This window comes from Panulirus ornatus, chromosome 73 (genome assembly GCF_036320965.1).
Source record: "Panulirus ornatus isolate Po-2019 chromosome 73, ASM3632096v1, whole genome shotgun sequence".
In the NCBI taxonomy this organism is placed as follows: Eukaryota; Metazoa; Arthropoda; class Malacostraca; order Decapoda; family Palinuridae; genus Panulirus; species Panulirus ornatus.
The window spans coordinates 3,318,205-3,337,647 of NC_092296.1; the positions used below are offsets into that span (position 1 = coordinate 3,318,205).

General features: G+C 50.1%; 1 protein-coding gene across 2 annotated transcripts in view; it reads right to left on the reverse strand.

Annotated features, from left to right (window-relative positions):
* Positions 1-736: 736 nt before the first annotated feature.
* Positions 737-19,443, reverse strand: part of BORCS5 (BLOC-1 related complex subunit 5) — a 47,377-nt gene continuing 28,670 nt past the window's right edge. For both annotated transcript variants that reach the window (XM_071661372.1, XM_071661371.1), the window contains 4 exons: positions 7,891-8,061; positions 3,834-3,997; positions 2,950-3,138; positions 737-2,018 (listed from right to left, as the gene is read on the reverse strand). In XM_071661372.1, coding sequence (XP_071517473.1) covers positions 1,803-2,018; positions 2,950-3,138; positions 3,834-3,997; positions 7,891-8,053 — 732 coding nt within the window. In that variant the 5' untranslated portion in view covers positions 8,054-8,061 and the 3' untranslated portion in view covers positions 737-1,802. The remainder of the gene's footprint in view (positions 2,019-2,949; positions 3,139-3,833; positions 3,998-7,890; positions 8,062-19,443) is intronic.

Here is a 19,443-nt window from a genome sequence, read left to right on the forward strand (position 1 = left end):
CAAAATATAAATATAATTGCAAATATCATTAGTACATTGTCATCCGGATGTTAGAGTACACACCTTTAACATATAAATTGTGTATATGTCCAACTTGTGGTTGCGCTGAGACAAAACAGGTTTAATGCTGCAGTGATAAACAGTATGCTATAAGAGGTAAACAGCGGATGCAAAAATTAAACATACAATGATCAATGGCGGATATGAGGTAACATACATGTACGGTGCTGGATTTTCCCCATGAAGGAATTTTAATGAATGATTCAACAATAACACTGGATGAATTTGTAACACCCACATCATATTTAGCACCGCCAGGGGCATTCGTACCGCTATTCATGGTCCTGCAACATATCATATTATGTGACTGGTCATCATCACACATTTACTAGAGAATAATGTGTCCTTTACACCACCACCACAAAAAACAAACTGGCATCACTCACCTAAATTCTTAAGACACCGAATGAAAGTTTTACGGTGAGGGAATATTTACATGAGTGACTTTTAAGTGTACATAATGATAAGTACAATCTTCTGTAGGCTCTGTAAACATTACCCCTGGATGCCACTAAAGCCCTAGCTTCTACCATCAGACCTCTTCATGTCAGTACTGTATATTCATGTGTATCTTTTTTTTTCCGCAGGTGTGTCTGAATGCCCTTACACATAATTGTGTTCTATTGACCCCCAACTGGTCTTCAGTATATGAGGGAAGCGACTGTGGAGAATGATGGAAACAGATTGTATAATTGTCAAATTTAATCGCCAGCAGCAACTAGAGATCATTTAAGACAGAACCCGTACAATACACTTAAAGTACATAATTATTCTAAATAAGTTATCATAAAGCAGTAACTGAATTAAGTTAACTAAATCCAACAAGTACCACTGACACATTTGAAGCGGCTTACACCAAAATTCACCTTCACAAATTCAAAATAACCAGAAAATATTAAGCGTAAACAATAAATCATAATACAAAATAAAGAAAATTCTGACTTACTAAAAGGTGACAGATCCATCTTATTGTCATACATGTTTACTATAGGTTTCTTTACCAAGGTCTTAATCCCCTAGATGTAGTGTTCAGTATCTCTAACATAATCAATAATGCTCTTTATTACAGAGTTAAACACTTGTATCACATATAAGTACTGGTGCTTATAGAATAACATCTTGTAAAACACTGGGGTCGTGTGACCCTCTTGGGCAACTGATAAATTATCTTACACAATTCAACACAACGAATTAATCTACAGTATAACCTAACTCGTGATAATCGTAACAAGATATAATCTATATTGCAATCTCGAGAGCTGTCATTATTGGCAATGCAGTATCATAATGCTATACGTCATCCATATCTCACATACGCAACAGTTTTCATCTTCCGTACAGGTCACTGCCGTCATGAAACATTGCAATGGGTATTGAATATATCACATGAAAAGATTAATCTTTAATCACATTTATGCTTTTTAATTGATCATTCCTGATGAATGTCTACACAAAGACACAACATTCTTTCGTAAATGTTTCTATCCACTACACTCCCGCGTTATTCCCCCTTGACTCTTCTCTCTTCCTAATATGCAAATCCCATCGTCAGTCCTCGCCTATCCACGGACCAATCCTAGCCTAACCCAGTCCCCGTCTCTCTCTATCCTAAAAGGAGCCACAGGTGAGCGGCTAGACAGAGAGAGAGTCTGCCAGCGTTCCCTTACCTATCCCTCCTCCTACTGCCTTCCCCACTCGTCATGCCTACCCCGTCCCCACTCGTCGTGCCTACCCCCTGCAGCTCAGCCAGTGGTCCAGACGAAGGGTTCCAGCCTCTCGTGGATGGGTAGCGAGTCGTTCAGCGTCTCCAAGCTCTCTAGGATGAGGTTGAGGGAGGTGTGGCAGCGGGAGAGGGCGTGGCTCACCTCCGTCACTTGGCCCAGCCGCTCGGCGTAGCGCGCGAAGCTCTTCTGCCTCTCCGTCAGGTGCGTCACCATGCTCCCCACAGTAGCCTCCACCTGCACCAACACACAGTACCCCATTACCCACGCATCACACAGGGGCACACTCCCCGCCAGGCAACACCACCCACCCCCTATCATCACCGGCGTATGTAGTGATCATGAGACTTTCCCTACAGAGAAAGTACTACTACAGATGGAGAAAGTATTAATGGAAAAGTACCATTTATTGTCTACTATACAAAGTACTGCTACAGATGGTAAAGGTATTGACGAAAAAGAATAATTCATTATTTGCTATACAAAGTACTGCTACAGATGGTAAAAGTATTAATGAAAAGTATAATTCATTGTCTGCTATACAAAGTACTGCTACAGATGGTAGCAATATCAATAGGTCATATTCAGACATTTCTAGCAATGCAAAGTACAACTACAGATGGTGAATGTTACAGGGTAAAGTATTATCACAGGTGAAAGTATCAAACAATTAATTCTAAGTTACCTACACAAAGTAACTAAGGCTAAGATACCATGAGAATTGTTTTAGTGGTTGATATTCAACTTATTCTACAGCTTAACGCTTAAAAACTTAACCTACCACGTTGGAAATGTGTATATCAATGACGCAACATTTAATATCAAAATATGTTTCATCAAAATCTTGAGGAGATAACATGCACTGAGATGGCGTATAAATATAGCGGTCAAGGTTCGAACCATCTTACGAAGCATAAAGACCCTCTTACGAAGATTCAGACCATCATCTTACGATGCGCTTTAAGACTACCATCTTACAAAGCACTAGGACCATCTTACGAAGCACAAAGACCCTAATACGAAGCACAAAGATCCCTCTTAAGAAGCACTAAGACCATCTTACGAAGCACTAAGACCCTCTTAAGAAGCACAAAGACCCTATAACGAAGCACTAAGACCCTCTTACGAGGCATTAAGACCATCATCTGGCGAAGTGCTAAGACCTTACCTCCCTGATCTTGGCGGAGAGGTTGTCTTGTGTGCGGCTGGTGGTGGTGGCCGCGGCGTGCAGGTGAGCCTGGTACCGTCGACACAGTTCCACCATGGCCCCGGCGTCCAGCCGTTCCAGGACCTCCGGGTCCCTGGCCGAGGGCGCCGTCAGAGCTCCGCGCATGATCGGCAGGAACGTCGGGATGGACTGCAGGAGGGAGACAGAACCAACTGTTTACATCAGACGGTTGGCAGAGACGTCGGAATGGACTGCGAGAGATAAAGTCAACTGTTTACATGTGTGTCCATGCATGATCGGCACGAACGTCGGAATGGACTGCATGGGCGAGTAAGCCGACTGTACATGTGTGTGTGTGTGTGTGTGTGTGTGTGTGGTGACAGTATGTGAAGTTGTGATCATCACCGTGTGTGGTGACGAGAATGTAAGGTGTACTGACACATGTATAGTGTTCTGCCTCACCCGTCAGTGTATGGTGATGTTGATAATCATGCGTGGTGCAGTTTCCGTAACAAGGCTATCAATACAGTCTACCACAATACTACGATCATTACTGATCACGTGGCATGTTGCTAACAGCGTACAAACACAATAATGAATACATTCACGACATGGTTCATGTGTTTTCCCCAAATGAGAAGTGTATGATTCCATTCTTACAATAATCTAGTGTCTATAGGCCTGCAGTCAGTAACCATAAACTCTGTATATACTATTAATCTAGAGCTACTGTGCTATCTTAAACTAAAGAATTTTTCTTTTACTAGAGTGAATTTAAATGGGGTCCCGAAAGGCTCAGTCTTGGAACCACTCCTATTTCGTGCCAATCCATATCTTCGTTCACACCTGAGTATTTCCCATCGTAAGTAGCTCAAGTGTCGTACCTGGAGTCTGGCTAGCTCGGGGTCGATGCCAGCCGTGTTGTTGGCCGCCTCCCGCACCACCACCACCTCCTGCGGCCGCTGCTGCAACCGCCTGCGGGACCTGCGCGGGGAGCCGCCGCCGCCCCGCAGGCCGCGCATCCCACGCGACGTGTGCTTGGGCGAGTCTGGTCACCAGGTGAAGAGAAAGGTTGTGGCTTGAAGCAAACATAATAACATCACAACGAAAATATAACAACAAAATACCAAGTAACAAGAAATCTTTTGACAAATACAAATGACATTAAACAAAAGAATCAAACGTTTGGAGTCTAAAGGTAGAAGCCTGCCATGTTAAAATAAATATATGATAAAAACAGACTAAATCAACAATGCTCAAGTACAAATCAACACCAAAAATATACAATCAAAACAACACAGTACCGTTAAGACGGAATCATTTCAAAACACTCGAAAAACAAGAGATAAGACAATAACTTCAAGAAAAAATAGCACACTACATCAACAGCAACACTACATCAACAAAACCTGCAACACTACATCAACAGAACCTACAACACTACATCAACAGAACCTGCAACACTTCATCAACAGAACCTTCAACACTACATCAACAGAACCTGCAACACTTCATCAACAGAACCTTCAACACTACATCAACAGAACCTTCAACACTACATTCATAAGTTTTATAATCTGACCCCTTGAACACGACCCCTACCAGGGTGCAACGACCTAACAGGACGACGGAACAACCCCTTGGATTTGATAGCCTGATCTTTGGCCTGACCCTTAAGGATCATGTCAAAGGTCAGGTCACTGTCTTAATCACATACTGAAAGGAAGCTGGAACAAGTGGCAAGCGACTCTTATGACCATATATATATATATATATATATATATATATATATATATATATATATATATATATATATATATATATAATCGGAAGGCCAAGATTATAAGGTTATTCATTTGGGTTACCTAACTCAATGATAACATTGTAACCAACCACTTCACAGCCCTGCTTTAAACATCTGTATCACTTCGAACCTCAGCTGACATTAAGTCTACGTAAGAGAACGCGACAGCTAACGTCACTCCTCTCTCTCTCTCTCTCTCTCTCTCTCTCTCTCTCTCTCTCTCTCTCTCTCTCTCTCTCTCTGACTCACGGTGACAGAACTGACAAGGCAGAGCGTGTCTAAAGGACCAACTCCATACAAATCCCCCGTCACGGGGTAATTTGCTGGACCATCTGTCACACATGCGGTTGAGAGGGTGAGTGGAGGGATGTGTGGGGGGTGGAAACGTGTCAAGGGGGACTACCAGTTTCCTCCCTGTGGGAAAAAAGTAGGGGTAGGGAGGGAGGTGGGGAGATATCTCTCTCAGAGTGGTGGTCGAGGGGGAGCAACGACCCCCACCCTCCCTCCCTCCCCACGACAAGGGTGAGGGACGACGACCCCACCTCACCCATACCACGACCTCCACGAGAACCACCCCACACCCACCATCTGGGACACCAGTTCCCTCCTGCCTCGTCTGTGTCATATGCCAGGCCTCCACGGCTCCGTCTGTGTCATATGCCATGTCCCTGCTGCCTCGTCTGTGTCATATGCCAGGTCCCTGCTGCCTCGTCTGTGTCATATGCCAGGCCTCCACGGCTCCGTCTGTGTCATATGCCATGTCCCTGCTGCCTCGTCTGTGTCATATGCCAGGTCCCTGCTGCCTCGTCTGTGTCATATGCCAGGCCTCCACGGCTCCGTCTGTGTCATATGCCATGTCCCTGCTGCCTCGTCTGTGTCATATGCCAGGTCCCTGCTGCCTCGTCTGTGTCATATGCCAGGTCTCTCCTGCCTCGTCTGTGTCATATGCCAGGCCCCCGTTGCTACCCTCGTATGTAAACAAGGTACCATAACAACCAGCATTATGAACATACAAACCCACACCCTCTGTGTGTCCAGGCCATATCACATCCTCGTATTTCCCGTCTGGATATAACCTTACGATTGATTGCCTTTCTATTCTTAGTCATATAAATCATAACCGTTGTTATCTTTACTACTCCTTAGCTAGCCCACCTCACCCAGGTAGCGTCAGCAACAAAGAACCGAACCTTTGAGAGTAAATCCTCTCTCGGCTCCGTCGTCTGTCCCTAGTGTTCTTATTTAACGAAGTGACGATAAGGGAGGGGAGGAGTCGCGTTCTCCAAGCTCCGGGACCGGCCACCACCACTCCACTTTCAAGTGGCTATGAAGGGCACGTGAGAACCCCCCACGGCACGACTCGCATTCCCCCCCCCTAACGCACCACCAGCCTCCACCCCACAGACTCACCCGTGCCTCCCTCCCTCACCTGCAAGCCTGGCGCTCCCTCCCGTCCACCACACGAACACGACCCGCCAGAAACAGAAGGGGAGGAAGGGGTGCAGATGAGGGGCACGTACGACCATCCTCTGTCCATCCATATATATATATATATATATATATATATATATATATATATATATATATATATACATACTACAACTACTAGTAGTAGTGGTAGTAGTAGTAGTGGTAATGGTAGTACTGGTGGTGTGTGGTGACTGTGGTGTTTCCGATGGTGACCATGCCGAAGACGCCGGCCTATGTGTGTGCGTGTGTGTGTGTGTGTGGTGTCAGGCCCTGGGGGGCTGGCCGGCAGCACCTCTCCTGGGAATGTGGTGGAGGTGTCCTGGGCCGCCACCACTCACGCCGTACCGACCGCTGGCCGCCCCACCAGAAATATCCACCCACAGTAAACTGATGGTTTGTGGCGTCCTTGCTCTCTCTCTCTCTCTCTCTCTCTCTCTCTCTCTCTCTCTCTCTCTCTCTCTCTCTCTCTCTCTCTCTCTCTCTCTCATACAGGGACCGGGCGCGTGTTCGGATGAAAGAATGTGGTATGTAAACAGAGGGGGACAAGAGGAGAAAACCAAGATGGTTCACCCATAAAATTCCAACCCCCGACTCCATTTATTGGACTGAAGTGCATTCAGTTATCATCATTATCAGTGCTACTATCATTTGAAATGTCATCAATATATCTGCTAAGCTTGTGCTGGCCTTGTTCTAGTCGCCTCTCCATTTAGCTGTTAAATACCTTTGCTAATGTGGGGGGGGGGGGGGGGTCCAGAAATTCATATTCACTCCCTTCCGATCACTTAAATACCCTCTCTCTCTCTCTCTCTCTCTCTCTCTCTCTCTCTCTCTCTCTCTCTCTCTCTCTCTCTCTCTCTTGATTCAGGTGTTAAGCTCTGCCTCGACAAAACTGAATGCCTCTTTTTTTTTGCCGTGTGTGTTCCTACTGTCCTACATATTTCATCACACTAAAAAGTATGTCAGCCAAGTTGTCTTTGCCAAGTGTGTGTGTGTGTGTGTATGCTGCCCCAAGTCCCTCCCCGTGCACACGTCATACCAGCAACATGAACACATATATCAGCCACACGACACCACATACCAGCACCATGACACCACATACCAGCACCATGACACCACATACCAGCACCATGACACGACATGTACTCACGTCGTCCTCCAGCATTATGAGTGTGTACAGCACATGCTCAGCCCAGCCCCACTCGGGTGTGCCTGCAGCAGCCTCACTTAACCCAAGAAGTATCACACTAAGGCTCATCTCCACCTCACACTGTCACACTCAGACTCCTCCACACACACACACACACACACACACACACACACACACACACACACACACACACACACACACACTACCCTGTCAGATTGAGGCCTATCTGGAGACTCTCATCCCGTCACACTAGTTTCCTTCCAGCCCCTTCCACCGTCCGGTCACACTTGGGCCCCCTTCCCGATCCAACCATGTCACACTAGGGCCCCTTCCAGACACCACTCGGGTCACACTAGGCGCTACATTGGAGGCCTTCCAGACCACGACGTGCTCTTTAAAACCCAAGGTTTTCCAGCAGTGCTTGGCCTCTTCCGGAGTCTCACCTGCGATGGTGTGGGGCCCCTGTCTTTGGACGTAAGGCGAGGGCTGAGGGGGAGGTGGGATGAATGAACCTTACCTCCTATAGGGCGGTTGACGGTGTAGGAGATGTATGGCAGGTCTCCGTCCGAGCAGATGGAAGGTCTGGGTGAGGTGGAAGTGGGGCGTGTGGAGGGGTCCGAACCCCCAGTCCTCTCCACGCCCCCAGCCACGCCCACCTCCCGGCTCTGTTCCCCGCCCATCCCTGTGCCTGCGAAAAAAAATAATAATATCTTAATACTCCGTCCAGATACATAGACATTAGTGATCTCTTAGAGCCAGTAACTTGTTCAAACTTATTCGTCTGTTTCTACACGAATGTGCATACAAACGTACACAGAAATACATTAAGTCCAAACACACCCATATATATGTATGTATAGATAGATAGATAGATAGATAGATAGATAGGGAGAGAGAGAGAGAGAGAGAGAGAGAGAGAGAGAGAGAGAGAGAGAGAGAGAGAGAGAGAGACGTCCTCGTAGCGGTAGGAGCAGCGCAACAGACCTTCCACGACCAGGAAGGATCACATCCCCCCCAACCTTCCTCTCCCCCCAGCACACCCCCACCTCGCCGGGGTGGAAGTGTCCCCCACGAGGAGCCTCTTCTAACCTTCCGGATCCCACTGTACATCGTGGACCCCCAGGAGAGGCAGGACCGGCCAGCGAGGCAGGACCGGCCAGCGAGGCAGCTCGGTGAGGCACTACCGTGGTGCCAGTGTGAGGCAGTGGCGATGGTTCAGTGTGGCTGACATGGTGTCGGGCGTCTGGGGCGCTGGCCTACCACAGGGTGAGGCGCTGGGAAACAAGCTGGGATTAGAGAGGTCAGGTTAAGGGTCGTACCGTCGTGCTCAACTGGTCGTACCGTCGTGCTCAACTGGTCGTACCGTCGTGCTCAACTGGTCGTACCGTAGTGCTCAAGGACATAACGGTGGAGGAAGGCAAGCAGCCTGTTACAGGAAGCTGAGGCACGAGGGAGAGTGAGTGTGTGTGGGGGAAGGTGAGAGTGGTCCGGGAGACGTGAACCCCCCTCATGCAAGTCTTGGGAGAGGTGAACCTCCCCTCATCCAAGTCTTGAACCCTTAACCATTCGTCTCAATCCTTTAAAACCCACGTCAAGTGGGGGGGGGGGGGTTGCCACCCCCTCACCACCGTCTTCATGCCCCCTCACCAACCCCTACAAACATACCATCACTCCCATCTACACCAAGAAGCACACCCTACGTCAATCCTTACCCCACCATGCACACCCTACGTCAATCCTTACCCCACCATGCACACACTACGTCAATCCTTACACCACCATGCACACACTACGTCAATCCTTACCCCACCATGCACACCCTACGTCAATCCTTACCCCACCATGCACACCCTACGTCAATCCTTACACCACCATGCACACCCTACGTCAATCCTTACCCCACCATGCACACCCTACGTCAATCCTTACCCCACCATGCACACCCTACGTCAATCCTTACCCCACCATGCACACCCTACGTCAATCCTTACCCCACCATGCACACCCTACAGCCCCACCTCAATGCCCATGGGGTGGGGAGGGGGGGGGGGGTGGAAACAATGTCCAACCTGTCATACACCCCTTCACACTCGATCCCTTAAGGTTGATTTACACAAACATTTACTGCAGGAGAGCCGTCGTTACAAACGTCAGGGGGGTGATGTTTGAGCCTCATAAAACAAGGCCATATACAGGTCTCCTCCTTACGTCACCGACGAGGTTCTCCGTCAGGAGAATGCCGCCGTGCCTTTAAATCCGTCACAGGCGTCGTGTTTACGTGCCGACGACCCGAATGTGGATACGCTTACAGGGGGGGAGGAGGGGGGGAGTCTACTAGGATGGTTGTGTGTGTGTGTGTGTGGGGAGGGGAATGGAGGAAGGGGGGGAGGGGTGGGGATCATGGTGCGGCTGGGGAGTTAGGGGTTCGACTGTGGGGGAAACCCTGGTCTATCTTGGGCAACGGCTGCACGTCTGCCCCAGCCAGCCAGCCAGCCGACCGGCCATCCCCCACCCCCCCCACACAACACACATACCCCCCACACAACACACATCATCCCCCCTACACACACACACACACACACACACATTCATCACATTTCATGACGGTATATTTAGCCTGTGGCAGCCTTGGGTGCCTGGGGGAATAATAATGTTGGACGTCTGGGGGGAATAGTGTCTGGGGGAGAGGGTGGCCCAGTCTTGGGTGCCTGGGGACGTCTTGAGGGAGGGGGAGAAATGTGTTGAGTGCCTGAGACCAGCGGTGGAGTTTATAGAGATGTGACAGCAGGAGAAGAGAGGCAAGCCTGGGACAGCTGGGACTCAAGAAGGACGTACATGACGGAGGGACGCAGACAGACGGCGTCCATGGGGAGAGGAGAGGGGAGGGGAGGGAGGCTGGTGTGTAAGGACGTGGACAGAGAGAAGGATAGACAAAGGTCCGGGTCTGAGGGACAGCATCGTGCGAGGCATGTACTGTGCATCCCACTCGTTTGGTGAGGGAAACGGGAGGAGGAGGAGGAGGACCCGGGGAACGAACCAGCCATCCTCGAGCGATGGCGGGGTCCAGCCTCAACACAAGGAGGTACAACGGGAGGGACATCATGAACTCAATATTCCTCTAATAGTCTATAGCAAGATGAGGTATGTGCGGGGAACAGCCGGAGGTGGTTCATCAGGAAAATAAGATCACACACACACACACACACACACACACACACACACACACACACACACACTGTGTTTCAGTGACCCTTTTACGTTGGGCGGCGTTGGCTCACTGGTGAGAAGCTGCACATTCTCTACCCCGGGACGTGGGTTCGATGCCTCGCGTTGAAGTATTCTTCAATGTACTTATACTGAGAGGAAGGAAAGAGTTTTACACTGTCATACTGAACTGGTTAAGGAGGGTTATACAGCAATGTCATAAAGGGAGACACAAGTAGATGATTATATATATATATATATATATATATATATATATATATATATATATATATATATATATATATATATATATATATATATATGCAAAGTCTGACACCTGTCTGATTGTCTTGTTTGGGCAACGAGTGTGTGTGTGTGAGATGACAGGTGAGTACACGTAAATGTGTACATGGATGACCAAAGGCTCACACACATACACACACACACACGTGTATGGTACGGTTCACATGTGGTAGTACAGGGGTGTGTGTGTACATGTACAGCACGGCCGGGCAGAGTACACGTGAAGTAGTGTGCAGAGAGCACGGCGGCGGTGGCCCACCGTGGGTTCACAATGTAGGCCATGGGAGCCTGGTGTGGCCGGCCAAGGGGTCCCTCCTGCAGTAGGGCCTCTTCACTGCTTCACCTGACAGACCCCCAGGTGCTCCAGGTGCCAATAATGGCACACACCTAGGGTTCGACCCAGTTCCTAACACAACTCTACCGTTTCCACAGGTCCTCCACCTTACAAAGTGGGGGCAAGGCCGGCCACGCTGCCCTCGCTCGACGCCCCTGACACTCGTCGCAGACTGCCCCCAGCAGGAGGATCCATCCTTGGTGCTCCTGGAGACGCGCGTGTGTGTGTGTGTGTGTGTGTGGGAGAGGGGCAAGCACCTCTCTCTCTCTCTCCCTCCCTCCCTCTCTCTCTCTCTCCTTCCCTCCCACGCTACCGCCACCTACAGCTGTCAACAGGTTTAGGTACACAGGGCGAACGTCTGGGGGAGGAAGAACGTAAACATACGGGGAAGAGAGACATACCTTGGGGGTAAATCAACTACCTCGGGGCAGAATAAACTACCTCCCTACACTCCCTTCGACCTCCACCTCCCTACACTCCCTTCGACCTCCCTACCCAGCCTGCTGCCTCCCTAACACTCCCTACCCAGCCTCCTCCCTCGCTACACACACACACACACACACACACACACACACACACACACACATACACACACACACACCTGGCCTCCTGACTGCCACTCCACGCCAAGCTGTACAAAAACCCCAGCCATCTTGAGGGGCGACGTCAGCAGCGGCGTCTGGTGTAGGGAGGAGAGAAAGGTGTGTGTGTGTGTGTGTGTGTGTGTGTGTGTGTGTGTGTGTGTGTGTGTGTGTGTGTGTGTGTGTGGAGGGAAAAAAGATTATCTGAGGCGTACGATTTGCGAGGAAATGGGGGAGGTCAGATACTGGGGAGGAGTGGGGAAGGGAGGGGAAGAAAAAGCCCGATACAGACACACAGTGATGAAGAGCAACGTAAGAGGTAGGAGGAGCCGAATTATACGGCAATTACGCTTGATTTGAACGATGATTAAGAAAAAAAAAAAGATGATGTAATCGGGGAAAGGACGGTAGGCACATGACACAGCTCATACCGCTGAATAACTACAAGAGCCGAAATTCCAACAAAAGCAGCGAGGTTTTGGCCTTAACACGCAACGGAACACGTAAGGTAATGGCGTGCACGACGTTACGACCCGTAGCACGGAAGCGACGTAACGGCCCGTCGCAACCAAGGGTCGTACCCGTCGTCCGCCGTGCTCAAAGGTCGCACAGTCGTGCCCCTAGAGATGTATAGATAAAAAAAAAAATCAACTCTAGACTTGACAACTCTAAAGGGGTAATCAGTGTGGCAGACATGACACCATTCCTCCTTCAAGTGGTATGATATCGCTGCGCACCATACTCGAGTATGTCCACACGTTACGTGTGTGTGTGTGTGTGTGTGTGTGTGTGTGTGTGTGTGTGTGTGTGTCTTGGGCTACCTCCTCCTCCTGCCAGATGGCGAGGACCGCCAGACATCGTCTCTCTCTTTCACGATGGCAATCCACGTACGTCGAGATACAATTTCAATTCCTAATTGGAGGGTAGAGTCAGGGGGTGAGATAGGAGGGCGTGGTGGTGGTGGTTACTGGCAGAAGGGAGGGGACGAGACGGTTGTACGAGGGTGTGGTGGTGAGGGGTTGAGGTAACCAGTCCACTTAAAATGGGACACATCGCTGCCACGGGTGAGGGAGCCATCACCCTCAGCTGAGAGGAGGTCTGGTCGCTTGCATTAATAATTCATCGCGAAATATCATCCTCATCATCCATCGTTGTCTCTGGCCATCACTGATGAAATGCTTATCTATATATCCCACACCGAACAATAGCGACACTTAGATAAGAATTGTCACACAACGAGTGATTTCGACCACCGTATCTAAAACTAGTGTGGACCTTATGGATAACGCTGGCATCATGGTGACTGTAAATTAGACATTTCACAAGAGAAAACATGATTTCGGCATCGGCCATGTATCCTATCATTTGCATACAACGTGCAACAAATACGTGATCTGTCATGGTCATGCATACATGACAAGCAGTGCATGACGGTAATTTACATGCGACAACTCCTGATGAACTGCTTGTGTGATCCACGCTCTCTGAGCATTACATAATGCAACAACGGTGAGCCAATACATATATATGGGGGTCGACATTCCGACATGGGGCCCACCAGTACACTGGCAGATTGCGTTCACTGTGCGACCCACGTCTGCCCGTCAGGTCGATGGGTCGACCCCCTTACCACCCAGACCTTCACAGCTACTTGATGGGGACCTGAGGGCGTAAGACCTGTGGGACAGGTGTGAAAGACAGCTCAAGCGCACGACGCATCAGCAGTTGACGGATAACAAGGGCTTTTTGATAGCAGGGCAGGCGAGAATTTAGTCATGACGCGGTGTATGTGGGCACGAGATAACCCAACAGGTCTGGGAGACGCGAGACGGGGCGATGATCTAGGACGACAACTTGGTGTAGCGAGCCTGAGGAGGAGGAGGAGGAGGAGGAGGAGGAGGAGGAGGAGGAGGAGGAGGGAGATAATATAATGAACCATGCACAGGTCTTGGTGGGCACCGACAACTGGGAGGATATGCCTCATAATTAATGTGTGAGGAAGGCAGCGTGGTCACTCATGACAGAGGTTAGCCTCCACGACCATGCTCCTGACCTGTGTGTGTGTGTGTGTGTGTGTGTGTTGGAAGGAGGGGAGTTAAGTACAGGGTGTGGACTGAGGAGGGCAAGTCAGGTACACATCGCCATCCACGTCCTGTACCCACTGACGTGACGGACACCATAATCCTCCATGACTTACTCCTCTCCTCCTGCAGACACAAGCGCCCTGTTATCAGTCATTTGTCGGTGCTTAAGCATGGCATAGTTAAGATCACGCATGTTGATAAGCTGGGGAAATACGAGGGTATGACTCTCTCCCCGTACCACGCCGGAAATTAAACACACACACACACACACACACACACACACACACAGACCGATACCACCCCAGGCCAATATGTTGACTGAGTGTTACGTTATCACCCCAGCCAACATGGGTGACATCATGTTTATCAGGAGGATGACACCGCTCTATGTTCTCATGGTGTCACCTACCAACCACCTCCTCCTCCTCCTCCTCCCACACAGACGATACCCAACCACACCATCCTCCGGGCTTAGTAAACCCCACCGGTCAACCAGCTGTACCAACAACCCCAACCAGCTGTACTTCAGTCCACCCAGCAAACTGCACGTAAACTTTACTGCCTACATTGTATACCATTACAGTATACGAACATCCCTGGCCCTCGACATTCCGAGCTACAATTCTCCCTGGCCCCCGACCTTACCAGAGACCATCATCCCTGGCCCTCGACCTTACCAGAGACCATCATCCCTGGCCCTCGACCTTACCAGAGACCATCATCCCTGGCCCTCGACCTTACCAGAGACCATCATCCCTGGCCTTCGACCTTGCCAGAGACCGTCATCCCTTGGCTCCTGAAGTTTCCTGTGGCCATCATCCCAGGCGCCCCCCAGCACGACCGGCTAACGACCATCACGACCAGCTAACGACCATCATCCCTGGCCCCCGAACCTGCCAGCGACTCTTTCTACCCGGAAGGCGACAATCATTATCCTGGCACGTACACTTACTTAGCAATATCAAGCAGCGCTGCTTATTCTGGAGACGTGTTTCAGATTGGCGGAAGATGGAGGGTGTCCGTGTTGGCAGTGTGACAAGGACCCACCTGGCCCACAGATGGCTCGTGAAATATTGATTCTAAGATCGTTCAAAACAATATTACCAACACGGAACCCAGCTACATATAACAGCTTTAACAAACTGTTGTTGTTACATCAATCCCACCCAGAGAGTCGTATTTTCATGCATCTACCATTTACACAAGGGTAATGAGCTGATCACCAGTCAAATGAATATGTATATAAACATATAATTCATTTAAATGTACGTAAGATTACGTTATCATTATGCACAGGCCCGTAAGCACGCACACACACTCCTCTCTACATACCTGTACACCTAACAACACACGGTTGTGAACATAATAACCGAGAGTCTATCAGCATAACTAATTCATTAGGTCTTTTTCTATACCGTAAAGACCACTTGGTATGTTGACCTGAACTCTGAGACGCCTCTTTAAGGTTCAAGTCAAAGGCCAGACCAATCAATTACCCAAGGGTCGTTCCACTGTGCTGAAGAGGTCGTATCGTCGTGCTGAAGGGTCGTACTGTCGTACTCAAGGGTCGTGCCGTCGTGACCTTAAGTCTACATCACACGACCGACAACCAACCACGTATAGAACACACACACACACACACACACACACACACACACACACACACACACACACACACAACACGTCTGGGGTCCAGCAAGCACCGTGCGACCAGTTTTCTATCAACATAACCGTAAGAAAGTCTGGGAAATTAGGGACCAAATCTTCGCAAAGTGTTGACATCATACACAAGCGAGGACTGGCTGGCTCGCGTGAGGGGAAACGGCACCTTCGGATATCCACAATATCACTGGTGTAGCCTCACATTCCCGCCAAGAACACTCAAACCTCTGCTCTGTGTTATATTCTTAGGGAAGTCCACCAACAGGCGAAGGTCAGGGAAAGCCTTCGCTGCTCTGCAATCACTGTCCAGGCGGAACGCTGGAACAGAACACACCGAAGACAAAATTATCGACGGGACTTGAGAGAAAGAGAGAGACGGAGGCGTGAGAATGCTACGACACGGAGCTTATCACGGTCGCGATCCTTGTGACTGAGCAATGGTATCATCGACCGTAAGAACCAGGCACGGACTACGCCATCTGATGTGTTCCCCGGTAATTATTTGTGGAACTTTCTCTCCCTCTGTTAAAGGTGAGGTGAGGCGAGGTGAGCGGGTCGACCAAGCCGTCCCCTCACGTGGGGAGAAACAGAGGCGTGTCACGGACGGATGACTGTCTTAAGATGTGTGAGGAGCGAGGGAAGTGGTGGAGGACGGGTAGGAGGGGTGGACTTCACACGGCCGCCCCACCTTGAACCATTTCTCAACACCGGATAAACAACGGCCAGACAACATGTCAACAAGGTCACACGTCGTCCCTCCTCCTCAACGCTGCCGGACAGCAACACCTCAACACCACGTCTCATCTCAACACCCTCGGGGAATAATACAGTAGACTACAGGAACCGTAGGACTACAGAGGCGGGGAGGAGGAGTAGGACCGCCACAACCGGAGACACGCAGCGCCAGGCACCACACCTCACAACACTCGACACTATTCATGACAACTCCTGGGGAGCCAGATCTTCCTTCAGAACAGAAGGGTAATGTTGGCAGTTCCAGAACTAAATAACTAGCTAATAATCAAAATCAAACTCTAACAACCAGGAAGGAACATCCTACTAACAACTGACAGGTTAAGAGGGTAATGCCAGCAGTGATTAACTGGGCAGCAGTTCAAACACTCTCAAGTGATTCCCTGACCCAACTATCATAACAAAGGTGAACCATCCTCCTCCTTGCCTTATGAACAATGACATCCGTTGTTCTGGGAGATTGTGAGGGTCATATTGACAACATCATGGTCGGTAGACAACAACGGATGCACCATGATACTCACTATGGGGGGGTGGGGGACGTACCGACACTGCCACCGAAATGGTCGTCATGGCACCATAGGAAGACAGCGTCGACATACACCCCTATACAGCGACTGTATCCAGAAAGGCTACTGTAGTTAACGGGAGAGGCGCATGATGGCAGCAAGAGCCACCAGACGCTGTCGCATCCCGTCAAGTCTTATCGCATCCCGTCGGAACCCTGTCGCATCTTGTCGTCCTAACTAACACTTCCACAGCCTTGTCGTCAACGCCACCACCTCTCACCCCCTCGACAACCTCCTCTACCCCACCCCCTTCCCCTCAACACCACCGACAACCCCCTCTAACCACCATCCCCTCCCCTCCCCTTCCCCTCAACACACGCCCCAGGCGCAAGACGAGCAGCACCCGAGAATCCTCACCACCACTCAGCCTGCCGTGGAGGGGCCCAAGCGGAGAGGCGCAAGAACCACATGATTTCTGGGTCACCTTCCAGCATCACTCGTCCTGGCGGAGCATCCCCCGGTACGAGAGAGAGAGAGAGAGAGAGAGAGAGCAACAGCACCCAACCAACACTACCACCCGAGTACCTCCCACCACAGAACGCACCCAACCAACACTTGAACACCCTCGACCACGGGAGTCCAGAGCGCAGTCAACCGGTCCCTCCAGTTGAGATGGAAAGTACAGACCAGGTCCACAGACAGAGCGTGAGAGAGAAAGTCCACACCACATCTATGGGTGCCCTCAGCCATGGCCCGGCTCATCCCTTGCGATATTTTAGGTACATACCCTCACTACCTTATCTCAGGGACAACTGGTATTTAAGGTACGTAACCCCACTACCTTATATAAGGGACAAGTGGCATTTCAGGTACATACCCTCAATACCTTATCTAAGGTACAAGTGGTATTTAAGGTGCATACCCTCACTACCTTATATAACAGACAAGTGGTATTTAAGGTACGTAACCCCACTACCTCATCTACGATTGGGACGAGGTCCAACCCAGTCGCGCAACACTGGAAAGAATACGCCACTGTATACCACGACATGGGGGAACCACTGGGGAAAAACATGTTATTTCTGGCGAGGTCAACAAGGGTATCCCAACTTTGCCCCAACCACCCCTCCACCACCGACCCCTGTAGATGAGACCAGCTCACCTCGAGAAACACAACTAAAAAGAACAAAGGAGAAAAAAAAAAGGCCAATGAGAGAGAGAGAGAGAGAGAGAGAGAGAGAGAGAGAGAGAGAGAGAGAGAGAGTCTGCCTCGATTGGTCACGCGTGAAATAAAATCGTATCAAAGAGTAGAGTAAAAGTGGAAAGACCAAAGAAGAACTGGAAAGACCAGAGAGGAACTGGAAAGACAAGAGGACTGGAAAGACCGGAGACTGGAAAGGCTACATAAGAATCTGGAAGGACCAGAGAAGAACTAGAAAGAGAACTGAAAAGACCAGAGAAGAACTGGAAAGACAAGAGAACTGGAAAGACCAGAGAGGAACTGGAAAGACAAGAGGACTGGAAAGACCGGAGAGGAACTGGAAAGACAAGAGAACTGGAAAGACCAGAGAGGAACTGGAAAGACAAGAGAACTGGAAAGACCAGAGAGGAACTGGAAAGACAAGAGGACTGGAAAGACAAGGGGACTGGAAAGGCTACATAAGAATCTGGAAGGACCAGAGAAGAACTAGAAAGAGAACTGGAAAGACGACAGAAGAATCTGGAAGGACCAGCCAGGGTAGGTCTGGCACCACACACAGGACCACATCACAGCGAGAGCCGTCGCTCTGCTGGTGACCTAGGGGCGTGCGTTCACTGCGGATCCCCGGTTCGTGCCCCTTCTGGAAGGTCAAAGGGCGCATCCTCTCACAACCGACACTCTCTCTGTTGGCCCACACCTGTAGCCACCCCAGAGAGACGGAAGGAGTCCCGCCTCAAAGAACAGAGCCATATCCAAAACAGACCACTTACCCCCCAGAGTTCTGCACCTGGGATAGCACCAACCCCAGAGAAAATCTTAGCCCCAGGGGCAATACTACCGCCCAGAGAGTGAGTGTCCCATCCCCGGGGACAGCAACATCCCCCAAAGAGAGACCAGGAGAGACACGAGATCCCCAGAGATGATGCGAAGCCAACACGAGCCGCTGAGTCTGAAGATCACCCCCAGAGAGTCACACTGGGGTTTCCAGCCACAATACGTTTTCCAGAGGGTTCTGGAAGTCGTCAGGTTACTAATGCATTCCCCAGCCCATCCTGTGGTCAGCCTAACGAAGCTTGCTCAAGGTGGCGTAACCCTTCATCATTCCAACACACTTTCCCCTTCCCTTCCCCCTGAGGGAGAGAGAGAGAGAGAGAGAGAGAGAGAGAGAGAGAGAGAGAGAGAGAGAGAGAGAGAGAGAGAGAGAGAGAGAGAAACATGGAGGGAAGACCCTTATATTTCTTCTTTCCCACAGGGGGGCCTTGCCCTTCATCCTCCACACACACACACGCATTCCAGTCACCTTGCCTGACCCCGGCGTTGCTTTGTTTACTGCTGGTTACCCCCTTTCCCTCAAGTCCCCACAGCCCTGGCTCACCTCCCCCCCAACCCACCGAGGGCCAAGCACAGCCATTTCTGAGGCTGATGAAGCAAGCACCAGC